At 44.1% G+C, this 26187-nt stretch overlaps 1 protein-coding gene across 1 annotated transcript in view; it reads left to right on the plus strand.

The window, feature by feature from the left end:
- The window catches only part of PIK3C2G (phosphatidylinositol-4-phosphate 3-kinase catalytic subunit type 2 gamma), a 321727-nt gene that overhangs the window by 47830 nt on the left and 247710 nt on the right, over positions 1 to 26187 (plus strand). Inside the window, exon 9 of the mRNA XM_065420952.1 lies at positions 18634 to 18667. Coding sequence (XP_065277024.1) covers positions 18634 to 18667 — 34 coding nt within the window. The remainder of the gene's footprint in view (positions 1 to 18633; positions 18668 to 26187) is intronic.

A 26187-nucleotide genomic window follows, 5' to 3' on the forward strand; every position in this document is an offset into this window, starting at 1 on the left:
GCATGCAAAGCACCTATCACAATGGAAACCTGGTCTCAGCTAGGATCTCTAGCTGCCACTGTAAAGCAAGTAATAAATGGTGATGGTGGTGGCCTCGTCTGAACATTAAAAAGAAAGTATCGTGGATTCTTTTCTGATAAAATACTTTCTCCCCAGCCCTGAATAGAACATCTAGATTGATACAAACTTTACAAAGAAGTAGCTTCATGTTGATGAGATTTCTCTTCTATCAACATTTCCTTCGGGCTTGGTTAGCTGACCTAGCTCACTTTCCCTCGAAGCCTTCTTTTGAAGGCTGTCCATGACCTTGAGTGACATCCCCTCCCTCCTTCATAAGACAGAGCTGATTAACAACTGACTTCAAAAAGTCAGCTACCAAATGGTTCCCGTGCCAGCAAATGCCTTTGCTGCTTCTTGTTTCCTACTTTTTTCAGAAACAAGTGCTAGAACAGTTGATTAGACTCGGGCAGCCCCTCAAAAGTTCAGGTTTTCTGCAAAAAGAGCTGCTTCTCATCCAGAGGCAGCTGAATTATAAATGTAATAAAAGCAGACAAATATTTTCCTGTATGTATAGAAACTCAAGTTCAACTCAGTTTTCTAGTATAATTTCATATATCTATATCTCTGTCTGTATGTATAATATGTATATATGTGCAGGTATGGATAAATGATGAGCCAGATCTTCAGGAGGTATAACTTAGCTCATCATATCTATCGCTATATTTAGACGTATAGCCTGAATCAGTATTCAGCAGTTTGATATTTGATGATGGGTCAACTCCTCTAGTCCTTATTCAAGCAAAACTCACATTGAAGTCATGAGTAGGAGTGTTGGCCCCATAAAAAATACAGTGCAGTGTTTTTTGGCTACTGATGACACATTTTTTCCCCTTGATTCTTAGGGATCTATGGACCACTTACTTATTAAGAACTATTAATTAAGAACTCAATAATAGTGGGGGATTTCAATTATCCCCATATTGACTGGGAACATGTCACCTCAGGATGAAATGCAGAGACAAAATTTCTCAATACTTTAAATGACTGCTTCTTGGAGCAGCTGATATGGGAACCCACAAGGGGAGAGGCAACTCTCGATTTAGTCCTGAGTAGTGCGCAGGTGCTGGTCCAAGAGGTAACTATAACAGGACCGCTTGGAAATAGTGACCATAATATAATAACATTTAACATCCCTGTGGTGGGAAGAACATCTCAACAACCCAACACTGTGGCGTCCAATTTCAGAAAGAGGAACTATGCAAAAATGAGGGGGTTACTTAAACAGAAATTAAAAGGTACAGTAACTAAAGTGAAATCCCTGCAAGCTGCATGGACGCTTTTCAAAGACACCATAATAGAGGCCCAACTTAAATATATACCCCAAATTAAAAAACACAGTAAAAGAACTAAAGAGCCACCGTGGCTTAACAACCATGTAAAAGAAGCGGCGAGAGATAAAAAGGCATCTTTTAAAAAGTGGAAGTCAAATCCTAGTGAGGTAAATAGAAAGGAGCATAAACACTGCCAAATTAAGTGTAAAAATGTTATAAGAAAAGCCAAAGAGGAGTTTGAAGAACAGTTAGCCAAAAACTCAAAAGGTAATAACAAAATGTTTTTTAAGTACATCAGAAGCAGGGAGCCTGCTAAACAACCAGTGGGGCCCCTGGATCATCAAGATACAAAAGGAGCGCTTAAAGACGATAAAGACATTGCAGAGAACCTGAATGGATTCTTTGCTTCAGTCTTCACGGCTGAGGATGTTAGGGAGATTCCCAAACCTGAGCCATCTTTTGTAGGTGACAAATCTGAGGAATTGTCACAGATTGAAGTGTCACTAGAGGAGATTTTGGAATTAATTGATAAACTTAACAGTGACAAGTCACCGGGACCAGATGGCATTCACCCAAGAGTTCTGAAAGAAGTGGAGTTGTGGAACTATTAGCTATGGTTTGTAACCTGTCCTTTAAATTGGCTTCTGTACCCAATGATTGGAAGATAGCTAATGTAACGCCAATATTTAAAAAGGGCTCTAGTGGTGATCCTGGCAATTACAGACCAGTAAGTCTAACATCAGTACCAGGCAAATTAGTTGAAACAATAGTAAAGAATAAAATTGTCAGACACATAGAAGAACACAAATTGTTGGGCAAAAGTCAACATGGTTTCTGTAAAGGGAAATCGTGTCCAGTGGACATAGTGTACTTAGATTTCAAGAAAGCCTTTGACAAGGTCCCTCACCAAAGGCTCTTACGTAAATTAAGTTGTCATGGGATAAAAGGGAAGGTCCTTTCATGGACTGAGAACTGGTTAAAAGACAGGGAACAAAGGGTAGGAATAAATGGTAAATTCTCAGAATAGAGAGGGGTAACTAGTGGTGTTCCCCCAAGGGTCAGTCCTAGGACCAATCCTATTCAACTTATTCATAAATGATCTGGAGAAAGGGGTAAAAAGTGAGGTGGCAAAGTTTGCAGATGATACTAAACTGCTCAAGATAGTTAAAACCAAAGCAGACTGTTAAGAAGTTTAAAAAGATCTCACAAAACTAAGTAATTGGGCAACAAAATGGCAAATGAAATGTAATGTAGATAAATGTAAAGTAATGCACATTGGAAAAACTAACCCCAACTATACATACAATATGATGGGGGCTAATTTAGCTACAACAAATCAAGAAAAAGATCTTGGAGTCATCGTGGATCGTTCTCTGAAGACGTCCACACAGTGTGCAGCGGCGGTCAAAAAAGCAAACAGGATGTTAGGAATCATTAAAAAGGGGATAGAGAATAAGACGAAGAGTATCTTATTGCCCTTATATAAATCGATGGTACGCCTACATCTTGAATACTGTGTACAGATGTGGTCTCCTCATCTCAAAAAAGATATACTGGCATTAGAAAAGGTTCAGAGAAGGGCAACTAAAATGATGAGGGGTTTGGAACGGGTCCCATATGAGGAGAGATTAAAGAGGCTATGACTTTTCAGCTTGGAAAAGAGGAGACTAAGGGGGGATATGATAGAGGTACATAAAATCATGAGTGATGTGGAGAAAGTAAATAAGGAAAAGTTATTTACTTGTTCCCATAATACAAGAACTAGGGGCCACCAAATGAAATTAATGGGCAGCAGGTTTAAAATAAATAAAAGGAAGTTCTTCTTCCCACAAGTATCAGGGGGTAGCCGTGTTAGTCTGTATCTACAAAAACAACAAGGAGTCTGGTGGCACCTTAAAGACTAACAGATTTATTTGGGCATAAGCTTTCGTGGGTAAAAACCTCACTTCTTCAGATGCTCCTTCCCACAGCGCAGTCAACTTGTGGAACTCCTTGCCTGAGGAGGTTGTGAAGGCTAGCACTATAACAGCGTTTAAAAGAGAACTGGATAAATTCATGGTGGTTAAGTCCATTAATGGCTATTAGCCAGGATGGGTAAGGAATGGTGTCCCTAGCCTCTGTTTGTCAGAGGGTGGAGATGGATGGCCGGAGAGAGATCACTTGATCATTACCTGTTAGGTTCACTTCCCTCTGGGGCACCTGGTATTGGCCACTGTCAGTAGACAGGATACTGGGCTAGATGGACCTTTGGTCTGACCCAGTACAGCCGTTCTTATGTTCTTATCTAATATGTCTGGTTTAGGTGTTTCTGTAGTACCCATCAACATAGCTGCCAAAGTAGTGTAGGTTTCCTGAGGGGTTCCATGGGTATAAGTCCCTGTCTACTGAAAGCCTGAAATCAGGATGCATAACTGGTTCAAGGATCCAATTTTGGTGCCATTACTCAAATGAAATTTGCATAGCTGCTTGCTGCATTCCTTGTGCTGCGGGATTATACATCAGGAAATAGAGAGATGCCAGAAGAACAATTCTATTTCCTTTCTCACATAGTTTCCTGATTTTTAGAGTACTGTGTATTATGGTTTTGTTTGGAATACTTTTTACCCATCTAATTGGTGGGTTGCCTGCACTCATTACCCCTCAGGGAAACTGCTGCCTGCTTCTTCCAAGGCAAATTACATATGGTAATGTATTTTTGCGTATCTTGCTGTGCTTCTATCTATGCCATCAACATTTATATATAATAGTGCCTACATTTCTTCCAGCTCTGTGTCTTTATTTAAATCACCCTCATTGCCATGAAAGCTCCTGTCCTGTGGTTGGGAGATTATGAAACAAGCTGGCATCAGTGATAGTTTCTTCATGAACTGGCGGTGTCTCTCTCTAAAAGATTCATCCAGTCTTCCAGACATCCTTGTGACGGGCTGGAACACAGAAACCCCCTTGGGAGCTGCCACCCAATGTGCAAAGACTACCCCTGCTTCTGTTTTCCCTGCCAGCTCAGGATTCCAGCACCCTGTCTTGCTGAGCCAGCCACTCCTGTCCGGCTCCAACACAGGCCCAGGATCTGAATCACTTGTCCCAAAGCTGCAAGTTTACCTAAAACCAGCTCACAGGAGTGTGCTTGTCTTTAGCACTCAGATGCCCAACTCCCAATGGGGTCTAAACCCAGATAAATCCGTTTTACCCTGCATAAAGCTTATGCAGGGCAAACTCATAAATTGTTCGCCCTCTATAACACTGATAGAGAGATATGCACAGTTGTTTGCTCTCTCAGGTATTAATACACACTCTGAGTAAATTACTAAATAAAAAGTGATTTTATTAAATACAGACAGTAGGATTTCAGTGGTTCCAAGTAGTAACAGACAGAACAAAGTAAGTCACCAAGCAAAATAAAATAAAATGCGCAAATCTATGTCTAATCAAACTAAATACAGATAATCTCACCCTCAGAGATGCTTCAGTAAGTTTTTCTCAGACTGGACACCTTCCAGGCCTGGGCACAATTCTTTCCCCTGGTACAGCTCTTGTTCCAGCTTAGGTGTTAGCTAGGGGATTCTCCATGATGGCTCCTCTCTCTCTCTCTTCTGTTCCACCCCTTTATATATCTTTTGCATAAGGCGGGAACCCTTTGTCCCTCTGGGTTTCCACCCCCCCTCACTGGAAAAGCACCAGGTTAAAGATGGATTCCAGTTCAGGTGACATGATCACATGTCACTGCAAGACTTCATTACTCACTTGCCAGCACACACATATACAGGGAGACTCACAGGTAAACAGCCATCTGCAGACAATGGTCCTGGTTAATGGGAGTCATCAAGATTCCAAACCATCATTAATGGCCCACACTTTACATAATTACAATAGGCCCTCAGAGTTACATTTTATATTTCTAGTTTTAGATACAAGAGTGGTACATTTATACAAATCAGATGATCATACTCGGTAGATTATAAGCTTTGTAATGATACCTTACAAGAGACCTTTTGCATGAAGCATATCCCAGTTACGTTACATTCACTTATTACCGTATTTTCTCTAAAACTATCCCAGTTACATTATATTGACTTATTATCAAGTTTTTATAAAACCATATAGACTGCACAACGTAACAATCCTGACCCTGGGAATTTTTAAAATCTATTCAAGGAAAATTCTGGGCCTGCTGTAAAATTAATGTTTTTCATCCCTCTCTCACAGTCTCTTTTACTGTGATTCACAAAAAGTCTTAGGAGACCAAATCCTGCCAGAACAGGCACTAATCCATTATATATTAAATGGGCTACAGTATGTTGAAATTATCAGAACTGTTCCAAAAAGATTATTTACTTTACAAAATGCAAGAGAATAAAACAAAGGTCTCTGTTCTCATTTGTTTCACTGCGTAAAGATTGTGAGAAAACATTTCAAACCAGTACGCCCTTTCTTCCCTCAAGTAAGCATTGGACTTCCATGCATATTAACCAGCTGAGCACTGCCTAACTAGCTGGGTACTAGTACTGCTTGTATGTCAGCTTTAAATGAATTAGAGCATTTAAGAGGATCCTGCTGAATACAGGGGCCACTAAAGTGTGGTCTCCCCGATCAACAGCAAAGGGATTAATGAGTATAAGAGAATAATTGACTCTTCAGTGAGGTGAGGGTTCCAACAGGGTGCTGTTAAGAAACAAACCAATGCCATACTGCAGTATTCACTTTACATAGGCATTGTCTATGTAACTTTAGCGCCCTCGTGGCCAAGATGGAGTCTGCTCTGCAGGCAGCTCTGGCCAAGAGATGGCGCGCGCAGGAATGCAGCAGGAGAAATCCCTTCCACCCCAGGGGCACCTGTTCTAACCCCCCCAGAGTGAACACAGACACCCACAGGAAAAGTACAGTGGATATAACAAGGGAAATATTTATTTACAGAGGGATGAGAGGAGAAAAACAACAAGGGGAAATATAGGGGGAGCAGTAAAACAGGGCTGCATCCAAGCCAAGGTCCCCACAGGCCCAGTGGTCTGGGCCGGCTTTAGGCCGATTCCACCAATTCCCCTGAATTGGGCCCCGCCCCTAAGAGGGCCCCGCACAGATCGGGCAGTGTCCCTGCCTGAAGCAAAGCTCCCTGGCTCTCCCGGAAGCAGCAGCTGTTGCTGCTAGGCAACCAGAGACGCTGGCCGGCAGGGGGCTGAGGCAGAGGCAGCAGCAGCTGTTGCAGGTCAGGAGGGGGGAGAGGAGAAGAGGAGAAGGCACATGTGCTTTGCAGCCTTCCCCTCCCCTCCCCCCAGCACTCACCTGGAGGAGACACCTAGGGGGCTTCCGGTCCGGTGGGAGACAGGAATCTCTGCAGTGGACCTCACTCACCTTAGCAGCTGCTGGGGCTTCGGTCGGTGAGTGTTTGACCCTGTGATTCCCCATAGGTTTGTAATATTGGGTTTTGTGGTTTTCGGTGCTGTTGCTGTTTGAGGGTGAGTTTGTGCCTGCCTGTGTCTGTTTCAAAACTAAACTCGGGATCATATAACCCAGGAAGAAAGCCCCGAGCCAGTACTTAGTGCTGTGAATTCCAGGTGAAAGAGAGAGGGAGGTTTGGAGGAGGAAATCAAATACATCAAGAGGGGAGAATGCGAAAGGTCTGCAACACGGCAGGCTGAGACTTATCTCTTCCTTCTCCCCCGAGAGAGGGGAAACTGAGGCACGGAGTGATCTGATTCCCCTCCCCAAATTATTTTGCAAAGGAGGGGGATGGGGGGCTCCTATCCAAACCAGTTCCCTTTCCATCAACTCTGCTTCCCCTGCTGCAAGACCACTGTAGGGGCTGAATATTTCCATTAAACTCTGGCTCCTTCATTTGCCCTGCAACAATAAAATAGACCGGCTTTGGGGGGGAGGAATATCCCCCCCCAAAGCTGTGTGGACATTAAGTTTTTTTTGGGGGGGGGGGAGGCACGATAATATTCCGGATCGATCAAACACCCAGCTCAGCTTTCTAGCCATCCAGCAGCTCTAGGGCAGGGAAGAAAGGTGCTCTTGGTGCAGAGTGGTCGCAAAACAGGGGTAAATTTAGCGGGCGGGGGTCCGGTTGAAATCCCACCCGATGCAGCCACACAGAATCTCTGGCGGCGCTAGGAGAAGCCAGGAGTGGAAGCAGGTGGCCCGGGGGTGGGGGGACATTTGCCCTCAGACCTGGGCTCTGGGATGGACTAGACTGGGTGGGTGGTGGGTTCAGTCTAGTCTTCCAGCCTGTTGCTCTCGCTGGGGTTTGTGGTTTTCATCTGGCTCCACCGAAAAGATCAAACAAGCCCAGTAGAAAAGGGGGGTGAGAGAGGCGGGAAGGGGTTTGTAAGGGGTTAAAGTGACCCATCAATGAAAGAGTAAAACCAGAGTTTGACTGGGTTTCCCCCCAGCCACCACTCCTGCAAACACTGGGCAAGGGGCAGCCCCATCCCCCACCGAGGCTATGGTGAGGGGCAGCAGGGGAGGAAGGAAGCCACATGTGATGGCAGTCCCCTCCCCCCCAGCACCCACCACCCCCTCTCCGGCCCCCAAACTCTGTCCCAGAGCTTGCACCCACCCCTCCACCCCTCTTAAAAGCAAGAGGAAGACCAAAGACAGGGTAGGCCCACTGCTTAGTGAAGAGGGAGAAACAGTAACAGGAAACTTGGAAATGGCAGAGATGCTTAATGACTTCTTTGTTTCAGTCTTCACCGAGAAGTCTGAAGGAATGCCTAACATAGTGAATGCTAATGGGAAGGGGGTAGGTTTAGCAGATAAAATAAAAAAAGAACAAGTTAAAAATCACTTAGAAAAGTTAGATGCCTGCAAGTCACCAGGGCCTGATGAAATGCATCCTAGAATACTCAAGGAGCTAATAGAGGAGGTATCTGAGCCTCTAGCTATTATCTTTTTAAAATCATGGGAGACAGGAGAGATTCCAGAAGACTGGAAAAGGGCAAATATAGTGCCCATCTATAAAAAGGGAAATAAAAACAACCCAGGAAACTACAGACCAGTTAGTTTAACTTCTGTGCCAGGGAAGATAATGGAGCAAGTAATTAAGGAAATCATCTGCAAACACTTGGAAGGTGGTAAGGTGATAGGGAACAGCCAGCATGGATTTGTAAAGAACAAATCATGTCAAACCAATCTGATAGCTTTCTTCGATAGGATAACGAGTCTTGTGGATAAGGGAGAAGCTGTGGATGTGGTATACCTAGACTTTAGTAAGGCATTTGATACGGTCTCGCATGATATTCTTATCGATAAACTAGGCAAATACAATTTAGATGGGGCTACTATAAGGTGGGTGCATAACTGGCTGGATAACCGTACTCAGAGAGTTGTTATTAATGGTTCCCAATCCTGCTGGAAAGGCATAACGAGTGGGGTTCCGCAGGGGTCTGTTTTGGGACCGGCTCTGTTCAATATCTTCATTAACGACTTAGATATTGGCATAGAAAGTACGCTTATTAAGTTTGCGGATGATACCAAACTGGGAGGGATTGCAACTGCTTTGGAGGACAGGGTCATAATTCAAAATGATCTGGACAAATTGGAGAAATGGTCTGAGTTAAACAGGATGAAGTTTAACAAAGACAAATGCAAAGTGCTCCACTTAGGAAGAAAAAATCAGTTTCACACATACAGAATGGGAAGAGACTGTCTAGGAAGGAGTACGGCAGAAAGGGATCTAGGGGTTATAGTGGACCACAAGCTAAATATGAGTCAACAGTGTGATGCTGTTGCAAAAAAAGCAAACATGATTCTGGGATGTATTAACAGGTGTGTTGTGAGCAAGACACGAGAAGTCATTCTTCCGCTCTACTCTGCTCTGGTTAGGCCTCAGCTGGAGTATTGTGTCCAGTTCTGGGCACCGCATTTCAAGAAAGATGTGGAGAAATTGGAAAGGGTCCAGAGAAGAGCAAGAAGAATGATTAAAGGTCTTGAGAACATGACCTATGAAGGAAGGCTGAAAAAATTGGGTTTGTTTAGTTTGGAAAAGAGAAGACTGAGAGGGGGACATGATAGCAGTTTTCAGGTATCTAAAAGGGTGTCATAAGGAGGAGGGAGAAAACTTGTTCACCTTAGCCTCTGAGGATAGAACAAGAAGCAATGGGCTTAAACTGCAGCAAGGGAGGTCTAGGTTGGACACTAGGAAAAAGTTCCTAACTGTCAGGGTGGTTAAACACTGGAATAAATTGCCTAGGGAGGTTGTGGAATCTCCATCTCTGGAGATATTTAAGAGTAGGTTAGATAAATGTCTATCAGGGATGGTCTAGACAGTATTTGGTCCTGCCATGCGGGCAGGGGACTGGACTCGATGACCTCTCGAGGTCCCTTCCAGTCCTAGAATCTATGAATCTATGAATCCTGCATCCCACACCGTGCCCCAGCCCAGAGCCTGCACCCAAACTCTGTCCCACTCAGCCCTGGGCAAAGCTCTCCTTGGCTGGCTCCCAGCCCCACTCCAAGGGTTGCAGCTGTCTGGAAGTGCCTGCCTTCCACACCTTCCTCATTCACACCTCATTCATTCAACAGGTCAGTTGATTACAAAGTGGGGGGAAGATCTTATTCTACTTCTAGCAAAAAGACATTTTTCTTTTACTTTAATTATACTACCTTAGGGGCCAGCTATAACATTACCAAGGTTCAATACAAAGTCATATAAAAGTTATACAAAAATGCATAATGCAGAGATTTATCTTCAACTGCACTGATTGACTGCTGTGTGCAGTAACATAGTGACCCCTGGGTCTTTGAATTAGGCTTTATACTTGGGGGGGGGGGGGCAAGCGGGTGGGCAAGCGGCGGGTGGGCAAAGAGGCAAGCAGTGAGCCAGCAGGGGTTCTAGGGGCGGGCATGGGGGTTTCTGGCAGGGGAGGGAGAAGGTGAAAGGAGGCAAGTGGTGGGTGGGGGACTGACTAGGAGGGACACAGCAAACCAGCGGGGGGCTAGGGGGTGAAGAGGGGTGTGATGGTGGGGCCGAGCGGGGAGGGGTCGGGTCCTATTTTACTGCTGTGATCTGGTCACCCTATGTCACCCCCCCCCCAACCTTCCTTTTCTTCCTTTTCGGCCCACAGCTGTTTCGGTGGGGCGGCGCTGGGGTAGCAGGGTTTGTTTCCGTGGGCCGGGAGGTGCTGGGGGGGGGGGGGAGGAGGGCACAATTTTATATTAATAAGGAAATATTTTATAAATTTTAATAAAATAAACATTATTGAAGAAAATCAGTTGTACAACTATCAAAACATGAATTATTTTCCTAATATGAAAGTGAAAATCAGCTAATTAATATATGACACAATGTATGTAATATATAATTTTGTTATTATTTATATAGTCATGGAAAGTAAATAATACATGGAAGAAATGAAAGGGTTCTTTTTAAGTGGCTTTTTTTTTAGCCATCCCTGCTGGGGCCCCGTCGAAACTGTTCGAATTGGGCCCCTCACTTCCTAAAGCCGGCCCTGCCAGTGGTAGCACAGTCTGGAAGGGCAGACACTGAGCAATGTGTCTGCACACAGAGTTCAGGAGTCCTGAGCAAAGTTCCAGTCCAGTGGCGAGTCTTGGGTGCTCCTGGTCGTCTTCGGCACCAGTGAACTTTCCCCAACAAACCCCTCCGGTGCCCTCTTCTGCCACTCTCTGCAAAGCCACACAGAGCAACCACCTCCCCACTTAACTAGCTACAGCCCCCTCCTTGTTCCCAATGCAGTCCCAAGCTCCAGTACTCACAGCCCCATACAGCTCTGGGCAGCAGTGATACTGGGTCCAGCTCCGGCCTGTCCTTCTCGGGCGATTCCTCCCTGGCACAGTGCTCTTCCTGGCTCCTGTCCTGGGGTGTCCCCGATCGGCCCTGTCCGTCTCAGGCCTCGGGCAGGTTCTCTCTGCTTCACTTTTCCAGGGCTTCTGGCTGCCTCTCCCTCTCCTTGGAGCTCCAGCCTGCCCCCTGGAGTTTCCCTCCTTTTTTCTTACTCTCCCCCTCCCCATTAGGAAAAAGATTTAAAGGGCCATGCTCTCTAAACCCCAAAGGGGTTACACTCTCCCCCCCCCAAAGAAATAATCTTTGATGTCCCCATCAAGGTAGGCAACTCTAAACCATGGATCCCCAGCAGGAGACCCAGTGCCCCCATTCGTCAGGAGCATTCCCATCATCCATCCCACAGGACCCCGAGGGGTGGAACAGGTTTCCCATGAGGCAGCTCGCCCCCCGTGGCACCCCAGGGATCTGTAGGTCACTGGGTTCCCCTAAACGATCATACATCAGCACACACCTGGGCTTCCCTTCCCTAGAGGAACGTCTAGGCTGGCTGTCGGGTATTGGCTGAGGTGTTACCACTGAACATGGAGGCAAGATGATGGGTCCTTGAGGCACAAATTTGAGTACATCTGGGTTTAAAGTGGCTGTTTGGGGTACAGGGTTCTCTGCCTGCACTGAACCTTCCTCATCATGTTCTTGGGGGGTCTCCACAGCTTGGGACAGTGGGGCCTCGGGAGTGCTCAGTGTGGGTTCTTCCCCTTCACCATCTCTTTGTGTGACAACAAGAGGATCCATTAGGGTCGGGGCATTCCAAACTGGATGTTCGCCAGACCCCATTTCATCCTCACTCTCCGAGGAGCTGGGTGTTTGCAGAGGACAGGTATATTTCTGTCGTTGGGACCGTGTCCGACTCGCAGGGCCGGGAGTCTCAGAATCTGTGGAAACATCCTCATGGGGAAACAATACTTGTCCTAACAGATGATTCTGGTGGAGAGTTTTGGTGGGGACGTGACTGCCCTCAGGACGTATGCGATACACTGGTAGATCCCCAAGTTTCTTCTCTATAATGTATGGGTGTGATTCCCAACGATCTGCAATTTTGTGTTTTCCCTGTAGTCCGAGATTTCGGGCCAAAACTTGGTCACCAACCTGAATTTCCTGTTGCCTCACTCGCTGATCATATCGGGTTTTATTCTTTTGATTCTGGTGACCAGCTGCTTGCGTCGCTATCCGATATGCCACCTTCAGTTGATCGCTTAAGCGAGTCACATACCCCAAGTATGTTTCTGGGAGTGCCCCATCTGAAGACACTCCAAAACAGAGATCAATCGGCAACCGGGCCTCTCGACCGAACATTAACATGTATGGTGTGAACCCAGTTGCATCGTGTCGAGTGCAGTTATACGCATGTACCAAATGCTCCACGTGCTGGCTCCAGTATTTTTTCTGCTGAGGTTCCAGAGTTCCCAGCATGTTCAGTAGTGTGCGGTTGAATCATTCTGGTAGTGGATCCCCTTGAGGATGATAAGGGGTGGTGCATGATTTTTTGATCCCCATGATCTTACAAAGTTCTTTTATTAACCAACTTTCAAAATCCCGTCCCTGATCTGAGTGTAGTCTGGTGGGCAACCCATAGTGGATGAAGAACTTTTCCCACAGGATCTTGGCAACCATGGACGCTTTTTGATCTTTGGTGGGATAAGCCTGGGCATAACGAGTAAAATGGTCCGTGACCACCAAGATATTTGCAGTACCCCGGTGGTCAGGCTCTAATGACAGAAAGTCCATAAACACAAGCTCCTTGGGTGCAGAACTCGTGATGCTGACAAGAGGAGCCGCTTGCTTAGGCAGAGTCTTTCATTGGATACATCTGGTGCAGGTGCGAATATGGTGGGCGATGTCAGGCCCCATCTGGGGCCAATAGAATCTTGCCTTAACTAGGGCCTCCAATCGCTCGACTCCCAGATGCCCCATTCGATCGTGGCAGGCCTCTAACACGCCTCGCCGGTACTTCTGCGGTAGCACCAATTGCTTATAGTGAGGCCTCTGGGGATGCTTCTGCCCTCGGTAAAGTCGTCCATCCCGAACCAATAGGTGATCCTATTCTTTCAGCAAAAGGGCCTCCTCTGGATGACTTGGTCGAATAGCCCTGGGATCCTTTCCCCTTTCCAATGCATAAAGGATGTCTTTCATCCGTGGATCAGCTCGCTGGGCATGCTCCACCTCTCGATCCTTTATTTTGGGCAGCTGAGGGTCCTGTACTCTAGTAAAACTTGAATAGACTATGGGTATGGCTTCTGGTGGTGCACCCAGACAGTCAATTGCTCGTTCTCCATTGGCTGTGGATTTTTCCTCCACAATGGATACCCGTTGGCATAAAGCTCTCAATTCAGGGGTCTCCACATTCATTTGATCATTGGGTAATAAATCCTTAGAGTGAGGCTGCCAAGACAAGGCATCTGCATCCATGTTTGTTCGACCGGGTCGATACTGCAGAGTGAAATCATAGGCAGAGAGTGCCGCTAACCACCGGTGCCCTGCTACGGATAATTTTGCTGTTGTCTTGATGTATGTCAAAGGGTTATTATCGGTTTTTACAGTGAACTTGGCCCCATAGAGGTAGTCATGGAACCTCTCTGTGATGGCCCATTTCAATGTCAGGAACTCCACTTGATGAGCAGGGTAGTTTCTCTCAGGCGGTGTGAGACCCCGACTTGCAAATGCTACCGGTCGGAGTTTGCCCTCACGCTCTTGATAAAGGACAGCGCCTAAACCGGTGTAGCTTGCATGAACATGAAGTTCATATGGCTGGGTGAGATCAGCGTACACCAAAACAGGTGCTTGCGTGAGCTGTTGAATGATTTTACGGAAAGCTTCTTCACACTCAGCAGTCCACCGCTTTCCAAAAGGTGCACCCACATTAAAGTATTGATGCCGAGGTGAGTTCCCCTTCTTCTTATTTGTGGGGGGGTATCCCTGGGTGAGCTCTGTGAGTGCATGTATGATGTGCGAAAAATTCTTGATAAACTTGCGGTAATAGCCACAGAATCCCAGAAATGACCGTAATTCCTTGAGATTTATGGGCCTTGGCCAGGTGGTTACCGCCTTCACCTTCTCTGGGTCTGTAGCTATACCATCTGCAGATACTATGTGTCCCACATACCGCACGGATGTCTGGCAGAAGATGCACTTGTCTAAGGATAACTTGAGGCCAGCCTGTTCCAAACGATCCAGGACTTTGCACAGCCGAGTCTCGTGTTCTTCTAAAGTGCGCCCGAACACTATAATGTCATCCAGGTACACCAGACACTCCAACAGGTGCATGTCCCCTACCACCCGCTCCATGAGTCGCTGAAACATGGCTGGAGCTTCAGATACTCCCTGAGGCATGCGATTAAATTGGTAAAACTCTAAAGGGCAGATGAATGCTGTCTTCTCCCGGTCCTCTGGTGCCATGGGCACTTGATAGTATCCACTGCGGAGGTCAAGGACAGAGAACCAGCAGCTACCATTCCGGCTAACCAAGGCGTCATCCACCCGGGGCATTGTGTATTGGTCAGGGATCGTCCACCGGTTTAGAGTGTGATAGTCGACGCACATGCGCACCTTTCCACTTTTCTTTCGTACTACAATGATTGGCGATGCGTAGGGGCTCCTGGATTCCTCAATGATACCTGCTTGAACCAGTTCCTGTAGGTGCTGCCTCACATCTTCAATATCAGTGGGGGCTAATCGTCTTGACCTCTCTCGAAAAGGCCGACCATCCTGCATTTGGATATGGTGCTTCACATCATGTGCACACCCAACATTCCATTCGTGCATAGAGAAAACAGCCTTCCTCTTGACTAACTTCTCACACAGGCGGTCCTTCCACTCAGCGGGAATGGGGGAATCCCCAAACTGGAAACTATCCCTCCCAAAAGGTCTAGCCTTGGTCTTCTCTTGGGATGGGGGCCCCCTTGCTCGCTGGTATGCGGCTTTACATAAAGCGTGCATTGGCAGCTCCTGCAGATAGTTGTTCCCTGCCATCTCACGGCATTTCCACGCCAATCTCTGGAACAGGTTTGCATTTGTCCCTAGGATTAAAGGTGCATACTTTCTTCCCTTTGGATCTGGACAGACCAGTGCCAATGTTTCTATTTCCTGGTTTACCCCTGCAACATTCTTTGGAAACTGAACATTTAACAGGATATATCCCAGATAGGGGCAGGAGTCACAGCCAATTCCCCAGACTGTCAGGCCAGACAGGGGATGCAAGGGTAAATGCTGCAGGTGTTCTCGGTAGTAAGATTCATAGAGTATGGTGACCTGTGATCCGCTGTCCAGCAATGCCTCACACGATCGTCCTTCTATACGAATGGGTACTATAGCCTGGGGGCCTATCAGCCCATCTGGGTAACCCCTGTTTGTGGTTTTTTCTGGGGAGCCTTGGAATTTCAGGGTCTTGGGTTGCTCCTTCTCCAAGCCCTGTTGGTGTTTCCCTGAAGCTTCCTAATGGTCTGCTGCAATCTCTGAGATACCCTTGCATGATCTGTCTTGTTTTGGCAGTTCAAGGCATAGTGACCATCTCTTCCACAGTTATAACAGAAACCTTCTCGCTGGCTATCACCCCTCCTGCTACTCTCCCCTCTTGAGGATGGCACAGTATGTCCCTGAGCCTTCATCATGGCCACTTCTCGGGTCAAATCTCTCAGTGCTGCTGCCACTGACGGGGCATCTTCCATCTCTCCAAGCACTGTGGTGGTGCGACTCCCTGCCATCTTCGGCTGCACCACTGCATCCACTTGCAACAATCGCTCCTCCTCTTCACGTATCTCTCGAATGAGCTTGTGGAATGGGGGTGGGTTTTGGGCCCGCTCCCTCAGCTGCAGTCGCCACAACATCAACCCATCTTGTTGGGTGCCCCGAAGGATTTGGTCCAACCTAGCGGAATCAATGCGCTTAGTGGGGATGCCCTCCTTCCGAAATCCGACAATCATTCGTGAGGCTCCTGATAGGTATGGCGGAAACGATAATACAGGTCTTCACTGCTATCAGTAGTACCGTAGACACTCTCAAGAGCGGTTAAATAGTCTTGCACTGTGGCAGCTGGTTGTAAGTCTTTCAGGGCTTGGATAATTCGCATGGCAAGTCCCCTCAGACTCTCAAGCACACGTTTCCGCTTCTCAGCATCAGAGCATTCCCACTCTTGGACAAGTGGCACCGTAAAATCCCTCCAGGTCTCGTATCCTTCTCCCCTGGGGGTACAGGTGACACCCCCGAGAATGAACGTAACCGCTTGTATGGAGCACTTTCATATACCGGCCTCAATGCAACTTTGAGAGCGTTTCCCAGCTCTTTGGCCCATCCCACAAGGCTGGGTGCTGCAGATGTTGGAGCCCCTCCTAATGCCAAAATAAATTCTTCTCTTGTCCGCTTCTCATCCACCATCAGAGCTTGCAATTTCTGCGCTAAAGAATACACCTCAAGTGACACAGGCACACTAGGAGGGGACTGCTCTGCCCCCAGAATTGTCCAGGGAATACCTTCTACTTGCACCTCTTTGGGCACTTTATCAAGATCTGTTTCCTTGGAGTGAGTGCATAGTGCTACCATGCCCTTCACTTTGCGGTTGTAAATACGGGTGTGGACCTTTACTCTCTCCAGTATTTCAGCTGCATCTAGGCTCTCCTCAATTTCATTTGGTTCCACCTCTTCTGGGAACCCCGCCACCAGCACAGCTTTGGTTACTGGGATTCGTGCCCCTCGGCACAGGTCTTCTAATAATCCTCTCTCCATTTTTTTTTTTAACTGAGATGAAAGTCACTCAGGAGTTTCTTTGCTCTGTGAAGAAGAGCCCAGGGTGCACAACGTAGGTGTGTGTGTGTGTGTGTGTGTGTGTGTGTGTGTGTGTGTGTGTGTGTACTGCAAAGTCCCCGTACGGGCCACCAAGTGTAACTTTAGCGCCCTCATGGCCAAGATGGAGTCTGCTCTGCAGGCAGCTCTGGCCAAGAGAAGGCGCGCGCAGGAATGCAGCAGGAGAAATCCCTTCCACCCCCAGGGGCACCTGTTTCAAACCCCCCAGAGTGAACACAGACACCCACAGGAAAAGTACAGTGGATATAACAAGGGAAATATTTATTTACAGAGGGATGAGAGGAGAAAAACAACAAGGGGAAATATAGGGGGAGCAGTAGAACAGGGCTGCATCCAAGCCAAGGCCCCACAGGCCCAATGGTAGCACGGTCTGGAAGGGCAGACACTGAGCAATGTGTCTGCACGCAGGGTTCAGGAGTCCTGAGCAAAGTTCCAGTCCAGTGGTGAGTCTTGGGTGCTCCTGGTCGTCTTCGGCGCCAGTGAACTTTCCCCAACAAACCCCTCCGGTGCCCTCTTCTGCCGCTCTCTGCAAAGCCACACAGAGCAACCACCTCCCCACTTAACTAACCAGCAGCCTCCCTCCTTATTCCCAGTGCAGAGTCCCAAGCTCCAGTACTCACAGCCCCACGCAGCTCTGGGCAGCAGTGATACTGGGTCCAGCTCCGGCCTGTCCTTCTCGGGCAATTCCTCCCTGGCACAGTGCTCTTCCTGGCTCCTGTCCTGGGGTGTCCCCGATCGGCCCTGTCCGTCTCAGGCCTCGGGCAGGTTCTCTCTGCTTTACTTTTCCAGGGCCTCCGGCTGCCTCTCCCTCTCCTTGGAGCTCCAGCGCTGCCCCCTGGAGTTTCCCTCCTTTTTTCTTACTCTCCCCCTCCCCCTTAGGAAAAAGATTTAAAGGGCCATGCTCTCTAAACCCCAAAGGGGTTACATCTGTGTTTCAGCTTTATACTTCAGCAATGCATTTATAGCATCTTGGTCAATATTAACATATGAATGGTGCTTATTGCAAGTGAGGACTTGGTGGCGCAGCTGGTTAAAATTAAGTTTTAAAGAATCGTCTATTAAATTATTTATGCACATAAATTATTGGTCTGATCTTTCAGAGGTTCTGAGCACCAGGCAGCTCCCAGTGAAGGAAGTGGGCGATGTTGCCTGCTCATCACTTGTAGAAAATCAAGCTTCCGATTTAGCTATCTAGCTAGGAATTGGGAGCCTAACTTTTAGGCACCCCGTTTGCAAAAGTTAATGGGGCTCTGACATCTGTCTACATAGAATAACTTATAGAAATAGACAAGACACACACAGGGTGGGGGAGAGAAGATATTGTGATCCCCTAGGCTTTAGAGCCCAAGCTCCAGCCTGAGCCACAGCAGCTACACAGCTATTGTTGTGCAAGCCCCACAAGGCCGAATCTGTCTCCCCAGGCTCTGAGACTCACTGCTGTGGGCTGTGTAGCTGTACCCTAAGTGACTTGCCTAAGATCATACAGGAAGCTTGTGGTACGAATAGGAACCAAACCCTGATCTCCTGAGTCAAAATCCAGTACGTTCCTCTCATGATCTGTGCTTCTCCCTTTTGCCCCAACACCAGTTTACCTCCACGCAGTTCCCATAGGAAATCTCTGTGCCTGACCAATACCATCTCTCACAGCAATAAAAGCTGGTGTTCTGTCTTTTCTGCATTATAAATACTCATGATTTTTTCTTGTCTTTTTAGAATTCACTTCAAAACGTAGAAACTCCAGTCAGAGGTAAAGATGTTTTTTACACATTAATACAAACAATAAACAATTAGCAAAATGCGCATTCTTCAATTTGAATTAATGTTAAAGAATTCATTTCTTAATTTATAGCATAAACCATTTTCTGTAAGTAAAGCAAATGCAAGTGTTTCAAAGTCTATATAGTATCAGAGGGGTAGCCGTGTTAGTCTGAATCTGTAAAAAGCAACAGAGGGTCCTGTGGCACCTTTAAGACTAACAGAAGTATTGGGAGCATAAGCTTGAAGAAGTGAGGTTCTTACCCACGAAAGCTTATGCTCCCAATACTTCTGTTAGTCTTAAAGGTGCCACAGGACCCTCTGTTACTTTTTACAAAGTCTATATGGATCATTATATTGTCTCCAATTCATTTTAGAGATAAAATAGTCATTTTTTTCTCAGATTAGAAAATATAGTCAGTTATAGTGGGCATTTTAAAAGGCAAAGTGGATTGAGCCCCTTTTAGAGGTTGTCCTTAATCTTCCTTCTCCTGCTGGAAAAAAAGAAATGAAGCACCACGGTGAAGCTGCAAATTTAGGTTTGTCTGTAATATTTCTGTCCCTCTTTATAAACTCTGGTGCTGTTATGCTAGTAATATAATTTAAGTGATTTAGTAAAATGGTAATGGGGGCAAACAACCATCCATCTTTAGTCCCCCTAGTTCAAATCAGACCAGACTAGTAGGGACTGAAAATTGTTACTGACTGATTGGTGTTTGATGTCTTATGTGAATTAACTAAATGGTCTCAGTTTATTTGCTCAGACTGATGTCCATATTGCATATATATATATATATATATATATATATATATATATATACATATGAATGTGTATCAATCACTCTTCGTTGCAGTATGATCTGAGTTTCTGAGAACTGAATGGATACAAAGAATGTAAAGCCCTTCATGTTTAGGGTTTGTTTATACATGAAAGTTGAGCCAGAATAAGAGAAACTGTGAATTTAAAGCAGATTGACTATTCCAGATTAGCTCTGTGTATTTTATTCCAAATTAGCTCAATCTGCTTCCAAAATGGATTAACATAATTCAAAATAAGGCACTCCATGGATGGACACTCTTGTTCCTGAATAAATCAGGAATAGCTATTCAGGAAAAGATTTCTGTATAGACAAGTTTTTAGAGATGGTTCTGGTCAGGGCTGGGGTATGGTGACCAGATCAATGCCAGGATAGCTTGTAGCTGCTAACCAACTGTACCTGTATTCTGGATTTTAGACTCCAGGCTGGTCATTCCAGCATTTTTCAAATTCATTACAAATAAATAAATTAAATAATAACACAATTGTATAAAGAGCACCTACATCCTCACCTGCAGGAAAGAGCAAAGTGTCCTTGTGCATAGCAGAGAGGTGAGCATGCAAGTGCCATGAGCAGGAGGCACCTATGGTCTGTGGAATTCCTCCCCCTTGGAAGAAGTTTTTTATATCATGAGCTTTGTTCAACTCTAGTTATGGCAACAATTTGCTAAACATGAGAGGAATTAATAGTTGCTAATTACCATCTATCCCTCATACACCTTATGCATCTTCTTCCGCATTCTCTTTAAAACACCCTCGTGGAAAGAATTTAAACCATTCCTCTGTATAAGGCTATATGCAAGCTTGGGCTTTACTGAATCAGCACTTTCCTCAAAGAAAATCTGTTCGATATATTGAAGAGCATTATAGATCTCTAACAGATTTTTGCCTATCTGCTGGTCTACACCCTTTTATTTATGCCAGAAAAGTGTCAGTCTTTTTCAGTTGAAGGCTTTTGTATTTGTTCTGGCTACACCCTTAATTTCATAAGCATTGCTGAATCCATTCTGCAATGTACCCTTAGGAACTGCACATTACTGATTGCAGTGAGGTCCTGTCAGAACTTGTTGGCATCTTAGTATTCAAACAGGTTAAATCCTGGTGATGCTGTTTGCATTGTCTTTTTAAGCTATTTTTATTAAACTTTTTTCTGTTATTAATTGTAACTTGTGATGGGGAAAGATGATCATTTCTAGACTTCCCACCTGTCTGCACAACAGCACGTTCCCATAAAATAGAGAATACGATTATTCAAGTCAATAAAGATTTGACATTGTGGGATTATTATGATCCAGGTTATAGACAGACAGAAGCAAGTTTATACAAAACTCATCCTGTTTGTCTTCTGTGAAGCTGTAATGGATTAATGGTTTGTACAGTATTAGAGTATGGAGCCTCCTAATGAAATTACTACCTGAGTTCATATCTGACAGAATAAGCAGCCTTAATATTTGGTCAGTACTTTGTCGGAGGCATTCCTGAAGACTATCCGTGCACCATAAATAGGAGTTGTTCAACTGACAGTATCTTTCCTCTGTGCTGCTAGAGATGCCATCTTTTGGAGGGAATGTAAAATAGATATCCTCACTGCTTGAGGATTACTGACGTTCTCATGGCACTGCTAAAGATGTAAAGTTTGACAAATTCTTTTTGGAATTTAACAATTATTTCTAGAACTGATCAGAAAATCTTAAGTATTTTCCACAAACATTTTTAAAAGAAACAATACATTTGCTTTATTCAAATTTTCTGTGGAAATTTTCCAGTTTTTTAATGAAAAACTGAATAACCTTTTTTCACCAGACCCATTTTTGCCTATTTTTTTCCTGGTTAAACGAAGTTGAGAAAAAATTATTTTGGATTGAACAATACATTTTGTTTTGATTTTGAGCTTTTTTCACATTGTTGCATTTTTAAATTGAAGGCCGTTTCTAAACAAAAAGTCACTTTGACCCAAACAATCACATCTTGTTTTTTCTAAAATGTTTAAACAAAATGGTTCAACTTTCTCTATTTTTTTTTTTTTTTTCAAAATGAACAATTTGGTAAAACCAACACAAACTCAAAACATTTTCGGTGTCACTGAGTTTGCAAATTTTGCAGAAAAAAAGTTATGTCTGAAAAAAAATTGCCCATTTCTAAACAGAATATTTTTAGTTTTCAGGGGTTTTCTGTATCATACCCTTTTAATTTCCTACCTTTTGTGATCACTTCAGTGTTCTAAGTAGTACTACAACTTTAATTGTATCTTAATGAAGTTCTTTGGTTTAGGAATTGTATTGAGGGGGCTTGCTCTTTTTCTTAAAATAGCTAGGTAGATGCAGTTTTAATACTGTGTTCTCCATATTAGCTGTCAGGTGTCACAAGAATGTGAAGCTTTTCTTGTCTGAGATTCCATTCAGCCATTGAAACAATGTTCATGTAGTAACTGGAGGGAATGTATATACAGGAGTACAGAGGGCATATTTAACATGTATTGAGCTGACATAATCTACAACAACAACAACAACAACAAAATGCTCACTCTGACAGAAGGCCTAAGACTAAAACAATACATAAAAATATAACATTGGAGCAGAAAGAAAGAAAGAAAGAAAGCAATCTGGTATATGCTAACTTATTTTATTCTTTGTTTTCCAAAGTCTAGAAAGTATATGCTGCAGGTGTAAAAGTCAACACTTTCAGTTACTAAATTGCTTACTTAATTTTGCTTACTGGAGGAGGAATTCTCTCTGTAAAGAGAGTATGTGCAAGGATTAATGTGTTTTGTGGAGAGCATTGCAGAAGCTGAATTTCATCATGCATGGTCTCAGTCCATTTCCCAGTGGGCATGTCCACATCACAGTGGCGGAGATCTTAAACTAAATCGTTTCAGACTAGAAATTGGGTGCAGATTTTTAACAGTGAGGGCAATTAACCAGTTGAACAATTTACCTTGGGATGAAATGGTTTCCACCATCACCTGAAGTCTTTAAATCAAGTTTGGATGTCGGCTTTAGACCAGACAGAAGTTATGAATATGCAGGAATTACTGGGTCACATTTTACAGCCTGTGTTATGCACATGTTAAAACTAGCTGAGCATAATGGTCTTTTCTGACATTAAACTCCATGAATCACAAAAAGCAACTGGAGTACTTGGCTTCATGAACAAATAGTGTACATGGTACACCAAATCCTATGTAACAGCTGACTATGTAAAAAAGATTTTGCCCAGCCATTGTGAGTAATGGACGCTTACAAACCTGCCAAGATATTTGTGTCTCTAGTTTTGTTAATTGAGGTCCTGCTTAATGAATGAAGAGTGGAAAGAATGGCTGTATCTGTCTTAGAAGCTGCAAAGGGATTTTAAATTGAGGTCTCGTAGTAAATAAACCAGAGATCAGTGGGCTTTGGCAGTGCTGTAGCTAGCCATTTTAGCTCCCGGGGCGAGCAAGCACATTTGCACCCCCTACCGTTTTGTCCCTGCCCCATTTTTCCACTCCTGCAGCTTTGCACCCCACTCGGCCCTCTCTGGTTACAGCCCTGGGCTTTGATGTCAAGAAAAAAGTGTACCTGCTACTTTCAGGAGTTAAAAATGAACATCCATCTATTTATACACTGGACTGAATATTACTATAGGAAGATTCTTGCACTTTACCTCAAAATATACTAAGACACTAAGTAATCACAGTAGAAGATGGACCAGGGGCCATTCTTTTATTTGTTTGGAGCACTCTACATTCAGTTTAATCTGTAAAGGGACTTATCAGATCTACTCTTCTGCAAAATTATGTTAGTGCACAGTATAATCTGGTCTATAATAGCCTTGTGAAGTTCTATTCATTAGCTTGCTTGGTGTAGGTAATTTTTCTGTCATGTAAAATATCCATTTTTTTCACATTCATCACCAGAATCATTGTAAGAGTGCATTTTGTGCTTGTACTAGTAAGTTTTCATGGTGATATAGCAAGGCTAGTGTATGTATACATATTGTTGCATCAATGTGACATGTTTTAGCTCCAAAGTATAAAGTTTGATCCATCGTCATTCCTTCCGCAGCCACAATATACCTAAGAATATAAAAGGAGAATTCCATTATCTGGAAGCTCATCCATGTTTCTTCTGATTCTTGTTATTTAAAAAAAGCTTTCCTATTCTGGTTTGGTTAATGTATTCTCATATTATCTTGTTCTGTACATATAATCTGAAACATTGTCCTACAGCTTTCAACGTGTGATTATGTAAGAAACACTGGAGGCCAAAGGGCATGTTTCAACAAACTGAGGGTTGTAGTTGGCATTTTAAAATGCTTCTGAGCTATGTTTCACTGTGTTTTACAAAGAGATGAGAAAAACCTTCTGCAAATTGTAGTTATTATCGGCTTTATCTTGCAGCCATTGACCTCAGTGGGACTGCCTGCAGATAGGAAGGGACTGTCTGTACATACATTCCACTTTGGACAAGTGAAAAGATCTTGACTTCACTAAATAATTGCCTCCAGACAGCTCTTGACTGTATGTTCACAAACTCTCACTCAAATTAATCCATTTTGGATCAGATGGATTTATGTATACTATTTTGGCACAAGAGAGCACCTTCTTTGTATTTCTAAATATGCACCTTTCTCATCAAACCTGTTTTGGAGCTCCTAGGACATGTAGATGTGGTTGAATGTAATTCTGTAGAGCACAGAAGAACACAATGAAAGGCTTAGTATGGAAATTACAAAATTGTTTACAGGAGTGACAGGGACATGAGAGTGGCTTTGAGGATAGGAAAAGGGCCCGGTAAAAGGTGCAGGCAATACAAAAGGAGGATAGATGGAGAAGAGGAACAGTAAAACGAATGAATAGGAAAATGGAGAGCAGATGAGAAAAACAGCAGAGAGAAATATAAACAAAAATAGATTGAAGAGGATTGAGAGTTTTGTTAGCCTATCAAACTATAAATTTACTCGTTCAGATCCAGAAGAGGCATTCACAACACCATACGAGGCAGTGTTGTAGCCATTCTTTTCTGGAGCTATGATTTGGAGGCATATTTCCGGGAATGAAAGGCAAAACAAGTTGACACCTCCCACATGTAGACAATATATAGGTCCTGGTTCAGCTTAGCATTGACTCATTAACTTCAGTGGGACTTAAGCAGCTGCTTAAATTCAGGCACCTACTTAAGTGCTTTGTTGAATCAGGACCATAGATGGCAAGATACACTCTAACCCATTCATCCGTGCACACTTGTGATTGGACATGCATTGAGATTAATAGAATATAATGAAAAAGTAGTCCAGTTAAACTGTATCCTCTTGTTTCGATGTATGGGTAGTCTGAGACAAGAAGGGTGCAATAATTTTGGAGGTACCGCACCTGTGAATGATAGAATTTAGTATATTTTGTATGATATTTATGGATATTTTAGGGTTGATTGCATCTTTCTTACTTGCTATTCATATCAGGTCTCCATGATCCATTTTGCAACTCTCATACAACAACTTGAATTATAACGTACAGTCTACATTTATTTTAGAGACCCCATCTCTGTAATTTTCAGGTCCTGTATGATCAAATGGTCACAGTTATGCTAAGATAAGATCATAGTGGCATGCTTTTAAAATATAGTCAGATAAATTACTGCAGCTGAAATGAGCTTGGGAAATGTAACAATTCACCTAAACATTTCCAGATTTCAAACGCTTAATGGGATAGGGAAAGAATCAAATATTAATTATAGTATGTGGCATGTTTATCCTATTAAGATTTTTTTAAATCTTACAAAAATTACAGAAGGGTTTAGAAATGTATATGAATCTGAATAATATCTGCACTTGCACTAACTAGAATAAAACTGGAAGGGATATTGATCCTCTCACTTCAGGGAAGAAAATTAACTTCAGTTAAGCAGATATTTCCCCTGTGCTACAGTATTAAGCAGGTAGATACATTATGGATGCTTGGGTCTTCCTCTGCATCATCCACTATTGGCCACTCCTGGAGACAAGTACTGTATAGCAATGGGTGGACTAGCTGTTAGTCTTGGTTACCCACATACCTTGGGAAGTAAGGAGGGTTGTGAGGGGAAAGGCAAGGGCAACTGTTGTGTATTTGGTTGTCGTGGTAATAGACTCTTGTGTTGCTATGGCAACTGAGTTAGATTATTAGGGGATAACCCAGCCTGTTTTGGCTGGCTGTTGGTTAGTTCTGTGTGTAGCAATAAATGGCTGCTCCAAGGTTTACAGCTCTCTGTGTCTCCAGTGATTTCTTCCTAAAACTGTTGCCCCCGAGGATATAACAGCAACCCTAGAGTATTTTAAAACATTCTGGCACTAGATTAACCAAGAATACCCAGCACATTGCACTCTGGCTGTCTCCGTTCCTTCATGACATGCCCCCTACACCAGGAAAACTGACATAAAGCCTTTCACACCAGCTCTATTCCAGTCCTGCTTGGGGCTCCAACTTACACTGGGATTCAGGCTGCCCCAAGAAATATGGAGAATACAAATGTGGCTAAAAGTCAGTGGGCATAGAAGCAGAACAACAGAGAATTGGAGCCATTATCTATTTTATGTCTGAATACAAGTGTATTATAGATTAATAAATTACTATACATGTCCTACAATACACATTGCAAAATCACATAGTATTAACATTTAATTTGCACTAGTTCTCAACTCTTATTAACTATGTTGCCAGGTCCCCTGAACTAAATAGTTGC

The sequence above is a fragment of the Emys orbicularis genome, chromosome 1 (assembly GCF_028017835.1).
Source record: "Emys orbicularis isolate rEmyOrb1 chromosome 1, rEmyOrb1.hap1, whole genome shotgun sequence".
NCBI lineage: Eukaryota > Metazoa > Chordata > Testudines > Emydidae > Emys > Emys orbicularis.